Source organism: Phaseolus vulgaris, chromosome 9 (genome assembly GCF_051622355.1).
Source record: "Phaseolus vulgaris cultivar YP4 chromosome 9, ASM5162235v1, whole genome shotgun sequence".
In the NCBI taxonomy this organism is placed as follows: domain Eukaryota; kingdom Viridiplantae; phylum Streptophyta; class Magnoliopsida; order Fabales; family Fabaceae; genus Phaseolus; species Phaseolus vulgaris.
Window position 1 is genome coordinate 30,328,600 of NC_143506.1, and position 9,182 is coordinate 30,337,781.

The following is a 9,182-nucleotide window of genomic DNA, read 5'->3' on the forward strand; positions in this document are numbered from 1 at the left end:
AGACCAAAACATATTATTATTAAGATTCATAGTGAAAATATGAAAAACCATATGGCATGCTTCTTCATAGTAGTAATGTAAAATATCAGTAAAAACAATATATTTCTTCCAATTCTCATTTCCTAAATCATCGATTGATTAATTGAGTAATATCTCATCATTTCGTCTTAATTGTGTGAGATTCGTGATCTAACGATATATAGGAAAGAAGAATGCTTCAAGGATGAAAGAAAATGACAAGGATATGAAGAAAAATAATGGAAGCTGGGCTGGGCAAAAGGATATAGAAAGCTTTGATATATAACATTCCAAAACACAAACCCTGAAGCTTAAATTTTCTTTTACAAGAATAATTTTCTGTTGGTAATCAAATCATTCACGCTTACAAGAACACAAATGAAACAAATATGGAAAGAAAGAAAGAAAGAAAAATTCAATCAGTTAAGTAATTTGATACACAAACTCTGCACTCTATTTTCTTCCCTTTCTTTAGCGAGAAGAATTTGGAGGAGAGTACTCACATACTACCTCAGTTTGCACTTCCCTTCTGTGGAAGTTCCTGTGGCAGCCACAAGCAGCACATGTAAGAGCCCCACCACCTCCATCCCCTGTACTAGCCATGAACTCCCTGCAACCATCCACTGCATACCCTCCAATATTGGCTGCATGATTCTTCTGGCACTCCCCATATCTTACATTTCTGATCACTGAAGATGAAGTGTTGGCCACATCTCTTTTCAGCACCACCTGTCTCTTACTCATGCTTAATCCCAAAAACCCTAATCAGTTTGATCTCAACGGTTGACTTTCTGCGTATGTTTGGTTTGGGTTCCAATAAAATGGTTTCACCCAAAATATGTAATCCAAGCAAATCAAAATGGTGGATGATGATTACACCAGAGATAGGTCTTGCTCTATTTATATAAATACACGAGTCAGTGCTTGCTGGTGACTAACCCTAACCCTAGTGTGTAAATTTTTGAGTGGCTTATTTGGGTAAAGCACTAGGAACAAAAGATGGAAATAAAGGTCATGATGGTTCTTGAGGTATTGAGCAGCCTTATTTTACCTACTTTTTGGTGCTCATGTATTTCAAACTGAGGACTACAAAGGCACGCACATGGGAGCACTTGGTCCCTAAAGCATTAAGACAGGGACTTACATAATCAATTCTGAAATTACATGTATTATATTTTTACCTCTCACAACTATATGAAAAACATAAGAAAGAAAGATGAGATGACGAAAGAATAATACACATGTTATTTTTTTATTCGTGAACAACATGACCAGCATGTACACAACTTTATCCAAGTTTTGTCTAAAGTATTATTGTTCTCTAAGCCAATGAAGGCACAACACGTCACCCAAGAGGAAATGGTGGGGTTCTTAGTTGGTTATGATGCTAGAGAAAGGTAGAAGTATGTTTACACAATCATCATCCGTTGCTTTTAGAAGTATAAGTGAAGAAAAGTCTCCATACCGCATTGTGGTACCCTCTGATTGAGAACCGGACAAAACTTAATATGGTTAAAGGAGGGAATACTTGTCCTTACATTAACCATACAACCCTAGAATTGTCTTCCAGAATTGATAGCTCACCTGTCTCAAAAGGACTGTTAAATCAAAAAAGAAAAAATAAAATGGGAATAGTATTTTATTTTGTTATATTGTTTTGAAAAAAGACAAGCTTGACTATACTTACAGATTTAAATGGGTAGTTAATCTAAAATCAATTAGATAGAGGTGGTGACAGTGCAGTGAAGTGCTTTTTTGGTCAAACTAATTGATTAAGCTGTTTAAGCAGAGTTACCAACCAAAGGGTAGATGCTAATTTTATATCTGCAGTGGGTCCGATTTGATACTTAAAAGGAAGGTTGCTGTGGCCCTGCTTGCAACTGTGACAACAACTCTTGTCTAATTACCTAAGATTCTAATAGGTATAAGACCATTCCCCACACTCATACATGAATGACCACCCTTTTCTTCTTTCCCTTGGATCAAATCAAGGACAATCATAACTTTACAAAATTTCAACATCATTGATATGCTCTTGAACTCTCTGGCCATCATCAAAACTAGCCAAAACAAAAGGGCACTGTGTATGTCTACACACACCAGATTCCTTTAATTTTTCTTGTTTTAAGTCATTGCGAATGAAACTTGGGATTTCTCCTGTTGAGGAGGTTAAAAGTACGTGTCGTTCCCTGCATAGATCCTGATACGTGTAGTTTTCATTTGCACGAAGCTTTTGCCAACAGATATAGAAGGAAGTGAAGAAGAACAAAATAGACAGACAGAGAGAGTTGAAGTGAAAAGCGGGTGATTTACACAAAGCTGCATTATTTGGAAACCTTCATATTATTGGATGGGGAATTTGGTGGGGGAAGAAGAATAGAAATGCCATAGACAAGTTTGATTTTGAAAGGTCTGGATTGTTCACTTGGGTCATGAGTAATACATACACAAGAAGGCATGAGGAGCCTCCACCAACGCCATATCAAAGTGAAGAACTAGAAAGGGACAAGCACACATTGGGGCAATAACATGTGCACATTAGAGAAAGTGACAAGGGACAAAGACACATGTGCTTGTCAATCAGAAGCGTGCTCGTAGTTTACGTTATACGAATCAATTAAAAATTCGTATTTGGCTAATCTCCATTTCCAAAAGCAACATCCTCATGAATCTTAGTGTAATATGGGAATTTGGTTTCTTATGTGATTAGTATATGGCTAGCTATAACGTTCAATAATTCGATATACATGCAAGGTGAACATTATTAAATATTGGCAAAGTTTCATTTAAAATTGATCTCTTAATCCTTTTATTTGGAAAAAAAATGTTTTTTTAATCATTTTATCCTAATACCATTAAAATTTTCGCATATATATATATATTATATATATATATATATTATATATATATATATATATTATATGTATATGAATAATAGTTAAGTCGTTTATAGGATTATTTATTTTAATTTCATTTTTATAATTAAATATGTAAGGAAATCTGTTTTCCTTTCAAAATATTTATTTTAACATTTATGTATAATACATTTAGATCGAATGATTAATAATATTAATACAACCATACGATGAAGACTGAATTTATTTAAATTTGAACATAATCATTAATAATAATCGAATGTTATGATAATAGTATAATAAATATTAATGGTTTGTCCAAGAACACGCTGTCACTTTAATATATGTGCTCCATTTATACATACGTGTATTTGAAAGATTAATTTATGGACTAACTATCACAGGAGTACACCTAAAAAAGAAAGCTAGTATATGAATAAATTGTTCCATTAAAATGTTGGACCATAGATGTTACTTTAATCTAATGGTTCAATTCCCTCTAATTTAATGTGAAGAGTGATAACGTTAAAGCTAAACAAAATGATTTCATTGGCAACGAGAATCATATCGTCCAATCACCTTTAGTGCTCAATTGATGTTTGAAATTAAACATGAAATTGAGATTTATCTTCTTAATTTCTGTGCTTTATAAGTTTTGTGCAGTCAAAAAATATAATTCTATAGTAGTCTCTTAAAAATGTAAAACAATTATAGCTCATTGATTTGTTTAATTGTTCAGTAATATCCTAAAAATTTCCCAATTATGTTTAACAATTAAAACTATAGATTATTTGTTTGGGTAGATCCATGATTTGACCTACCAGATTTGAGGCTATAATAAAGTCATTAGATTGGTGGTATGTGCAAATATAATAAGTTTTGTATCTTTTATAGACTTACACTTTAAGTGTTTAGACTCTTTAGCCAAAGCAAACCCCAAAGGTATAAGCAACGACATCTTGAACTAACATAGTGTGAAGGTTAATCCATGCTTGTAGACTAGACGATGACCCTGGGTTGTCCATTGTATTTGGTTTTACCTTATGATAGTCGTAGGGAGTGAAAATATGCTTATTTAACCCATAGTCTCGGACTAGAGATTCTGGATGTGATTGAAATTTGCAGTAAAAAAATAAATGTCTTATGTTATATGGATGAATATAATAGAATCAAAGTATGATTACAGGAGATAATTAAATCAAGAGAAACAGTCAAATTATGAATTGTAGTGAAAAGATTTAAAGAAAGCAAGTGGGTAGGATTTTTGTCAAAGATGATTTGACAATAACATCTACGAAAACTAGGTAAGGGAACACATTAAATTTTGAGATGATACACGGAACGATGACACGACACTTATGAATGGTTTGAGTAGGAGTTACCTTAGATTTCCACACTCATAACACATTTGTCAAACAAAATATCAAAAAATCTAGACCAAGATTCTTGGCATTGGAAAGGGGATGAAGATGAAAATATACAATTAAATTTGTATACAAAAGTTTGCATAGCAGTATCTTGGAGAAAATAGTGTTTTTTTTACTTGATATTGAAAATAGACATTTTGTATACATTGAGATTGGAACTCAATAATGTGTCAAGGATAGCCTTGATCATTACTAATGTAAAAATGTTCATAGTACTAATGTAAAAATGTTCATAGCCAATAGTTTTCAGAACCTTAGGCACCGATTTTAAAATCGTAATTTATGAGCAAGTTATTTATAGTTTTGACTTATAGATGTCGGTTTCAAAACCAACATCTATTAAGTCACTATAAACGTCGATGATTGTTTGAATAACCAACACCTATTTGTTACATAATATAATATTTTAATATACCCAGAGAAGTATATAAGCAACGATTATTATAAGAATAGATGCCTGCCTATACCCTTTTCTGTGCTTCAGACATGACCTCCCATAGACTCCAGTTGTAGTAAAAATCTCAATCTATGGTCACTATAAGCGACAACTTTGTCCATAACCAGTGCTTGTAGTGACTCATAAACTTTGGTTTTAATTATAACCGTAGTCTATGATGACAATTTTTTTAGTTCAATTTGTTTTATGCATTTTCTCCTCTTAATTAACCTGCTCATTTAAAAGCCAAACAGATATACAATGAAATTTCAGACAACCAGATACACATTTTTCAAAACAATCAAATCATTTATATCCAATATATATTCCTATCTACTCCTATCTATTTAACTAATTTCCTATATATTAGAAACATGTTATATTAATTAAACCTATATACTTTTCATTAATAATCCTAGAGTTATAGAAGCTAAAGTATATACAATACAAAATAAGTTTAAATTAATGTTAAAGTACATATAGTTTATAATAAACAATAATTTAAATTATTTTACTTGCTCCCAACTTCCTGTAATGTAATGTCAAGTCTTATAATGGTAGTCATCCATTGCATAACGTAGTATGCACACTCATACCCTCCTGTCATTTTATTACACTACAATTCAAAATTAATTAAAAGTTAATATTGATATCTTGACAAACAATGAAGATAGGAATACATAAAATTACAAACCTATAGGTTCAACCATGTTTTGACAATTTGCGCTGTCGATCTCTGAGTATGTTATATTCACGCGATGCCCTGATTAACAAAAAAAACTTTTAAGTATTATATGCATAAGTTGATAATGTAAATTACCTGTCAACTATTTGCTTGAAATTATGCAATGACTTCTTGTGTAGTGAACAAAACCACACAACAGTGCTATCAATTACGAAGAGCACAAGTAACTGTCAATGACCACTGCATCATCCATGAAAAAACAGTTAGTAAAACTTTAAAAAATTAAATACTAGTAATTGACGAATTATATTAACTAAACTTACTCATTAATATAAGGGGCAAAATATATTTGTTCTGCCCCTGAAACCAACGAGTTGGTGATGTATGATTGAGTTTGAACTTTCTGAGTTCTAGTTGGATTAGTTGATTGGGAATCAAATAATCCATAGACATCTTGTTTCTCCTAATTAATAGAAACTCCAGACAAATACCTATAAGTAATTAGTCATATTATAATCAATAATTGAATATAATAAAGTAAATAACGATATAGGTGAAAGAGACTTACATCATAAAAAAACTATGATGGATATATTAAGGTACTGCCCGCCATCTGCAAACTCTAAGACATCTGTCATGTATATGTATAGAGGGACATCACTATTTCTTCCAAAAATAGTGGCATCCAATGAAACCTCCATTGAGTTTGTACCTATATTCGAAGAAATCTCTAATAAAGAGGCTATAGGATCGTCAATGGAAACCACATGCTTGTGGACTTGGTATCTGACGCAGTTGCTACAAAATAAAGAAAATTTGTATTAAATTAAATATAATACATAAATATAAATTAATAATTACAAATTAATTTCTTACCAAGGGTTCTAAAATAAGTTGAAAGAGGTCTCTGGGCTAGCATACGAATGTCTGAAATGCCTTGGCCAAAGTCTTTACCTCATCTGTAGGCAGAGGAACAAGAGCTTCAATAACCCATACTTTCTCCACAGTCACCTTGACCACATCAGGGGGTAAAGGCACATTATGTAAGGTAGTGGCCCCTTTGATAAGTGTCTAATAATTTCAGTAATATTTCATATTAAATATAGGCACTTATGAAGATTTATTGCTAATTTACATATAAAATAATCCTTAATTTATGAATTTATACCTTTTTACAATTTTTATGAGCTTTATTTGAATAAGAGCATTTTATTACCAAATTTGGTGTTAATTGCAGATTTTTATGAAGGATTGAAGATTTGGAGTAAAGGAGAATAATTTGAGCTAAAAAAAGAAAGTTGTAAGGTCCCATAATGGATAAAGATATAGAGAAAGATTGGGTCTTTTTTTTATGTTTTATCACTTAGTCCATTAGCGCGACACAAGAAGCGACCTAACCCTAGAAAACTAGGATAAATAGAGGGCTAAAGGCTCAACCCTAGTGTGCCAGATTGAGAGGAAAATACCATAGAGTGAATTGTAACCCAATTGGGAGAATGGAAGGTGCTAGAAGTATGCGTGGCTAATTTTACCCTTTGGGATTAGGAGTAATCTGCTCAAACTCTTATTTATTGAGGTGATATCTAATATAATAATATTCAGTTCTTGATTGATTATTGGTATTATTGTTTTATTTTTAAATTCCGTGACAAATTGAAAATCTTAAATATGATTGAGAGGTATTTTTAGGGTTCAGACCTAAACAACAATACTTAGCATACTTGAGTGCTAGACATAGACTTGAAATGTTAATTGTCATAAACAACATCTGAGTGTGATTCTAAGTTGTTTTTATAAATATGCGAGAGATCGATATTTATGAAACATTCTTAAGGATTTTATATGCGAGAAATCGATATAAATGAATTTTCTACGGGTATCAAATTCAATCAAAGAACTTAATATACTTAATATTAACATGGAAATTAAAATACATGAGAGTGAGAGAGATGAAACTTAATCCTTCTTTTTCCAATTGAAGCAACTAATTCTTTGTTTGTTTTCTTATTGATAAGTGCCAATATAACCAACTCAAAATTCTTTTTATTGTTCTGTTGTTATATTTAGCAAATATTGTACTCGATAATTCATTCTTCCTTGTAGGATCGATATACGTCCTTAGGGACAATTATTACTTCTAACAAACTTGGTGCACTTGCCGTAAAAAGTCATATTAAAAAGTCATCAAGTTTTTGGCGCCATTGTCGGGGAATAAGTTTGATTTGTTGAGTATAGTTTCTTAAATATTGTGAATATTTAATTGTTTTGATTTGTTTTAATTTTGTGTTTATATTTGTTAATATTTTTATTTTGTTTTAAATAGATTTGTTTTTATTTTATTTTAATTTACAGATTTGTTTTTATTATTTTAATTCTTATTTTGATTTTATTTGTTTTTATTTATTTTCAGTTTTATTTTGATTTTTTTATTATATTTTATTTTAGTTTTTTTTGTTTAGTTACGTAGTTTTATTTATGTTTTCATAGTTTTTATTTATTTGTTTTAATTATTTATCATTACTGTTACTAGTTTTAGTTTTTATTTTTACGTAAACGTTTTTTTTGTTTTGTTTTATTTTAGTCTTAGTATTTATTTGTTATTTTAAGTATGTTATTTTTAAGTTTTTATTTATTTTTGTTTTATATTTTATATTTATTTTTTCTTTAGTTTTTAGTTTATGTAAGTTGTTATATATATATATATATATTAGTTTCCATTTTCGTTAGTTTTTTCTCTTAGCATCATTTTAGTGTTTTATTTTATTTTATTTTATTTTATTTTATTTTGTTTATTGTTTTATTTTTGGTTTATTTTATTTTGCATATTTGTTTTTATTTTATCTTCAAATTTATTTTGAATTTATTTTATTTTATATAAAAAAAATACTTTATTTTTTTCTCTATTAATATGTTTTAGGAAAAAAGCAACATGACGGAAGAACAAACACCACCTTCTAGGAGGACACTTGGAGATTATGTCATGTATCAAGAACCAATACATTTTTCTAGTATTGCAATACCTGCTACTGCCAAGGCCTTGGAAATAAATCCCGATTTTCTCAGTCTCATCAGTGCCTAACAATTTACAGCAATGGAACATGATCTTGAAACAAATTCAATCAGGTGATCTTGAAAATGTTTATATGCGCTTGTTTTCTTTTTCATTGGCAGGAAAGGCTAAGAAATGGCTCAAATCACTTTCAAACAAAAGCCTCACTAGTAGAAAAGATGTAGAGGAAAAAAATCTGCAAAGATTTTTTCCAAACTCTCGCTACATCAAAGCAAAGTCTGAAATTTCTATGTTCAGACAAGGAACAGATGAATCATTTCGTGAGACATGGGAAAGATTCAAGATGATATTGAGAAAATGCCCAAATCATGGGTTTGAAGATATTGCTCAACTGAGCATATTTCTCACTGGTCTTAGATCTGACACAAAGATGCTCCTAGATATCGCAACTGGAGGCATAATGATGGTTCTTGAGGTAGAATAAGCGGCAAGAATTATTGATGCAGTGGCATCAACTGTCGTCTATAAGTAGCTTGCAATGGTTTATGTGGTCAATGTCATCCCTTGATTGTAGGAGTTGCACAACTCCCCTTTGTGCTCCTAAGTGGGAAGCACAAGCGGATGATTAGGATGAGATGGAACCTGCTACGATAGACCTAAGGTTTGGAGGTGCTGAAACTCCTGCTGCAACTGCTGAGACAATTGCTTATCAAACTCTTGCCACAACTGGTGTCTTAAATCCTTGGTGATT

The 9,182-nt window shown here is 31.1% G+C and overlaps 1 protein-coding gene and 1 pseudogene across 1 annotated transcript; both read right to left on the minus strand.

The window, feature by feature from the left end:
- Positions 1-270: 270 nt before the first annotated feature.
- LOC137822505 (mini zinc finger protein 3) lies at positions 271-1,164 on the minus strand. The gene has a single exon (XM_068627403.2). The coding sequence runs from the start codon at positions 760-762 to the stop codon at positions 490-492; it is 273 nt and encodes a 90-aa protein (XP_068483504.1). The 5' UTR covers positions 763-1,164; the 3' UTR covers positions 271-489.
- A 7,536-nt stretch (positions 1,165-8,700) lies between these two features.
- LOC137823232 (small nucleolar RNA R71) lies at positions 8,701-8,806 on the minus strand (annotated as a pseudogene).
- Between the last annotated feature and the right edge of the window lie 376 nt (positions 8,807-9,182).

Excerpts from the sequence above, each read along its gene's own strand:
- LOC137822505 (XM_068627403.2), bottom strand. The coding sequence starts at position 762 with ATGAGTAAGAGACAGGTGGTGCTGAAAAGAGATGTGGCCAACACTTCA.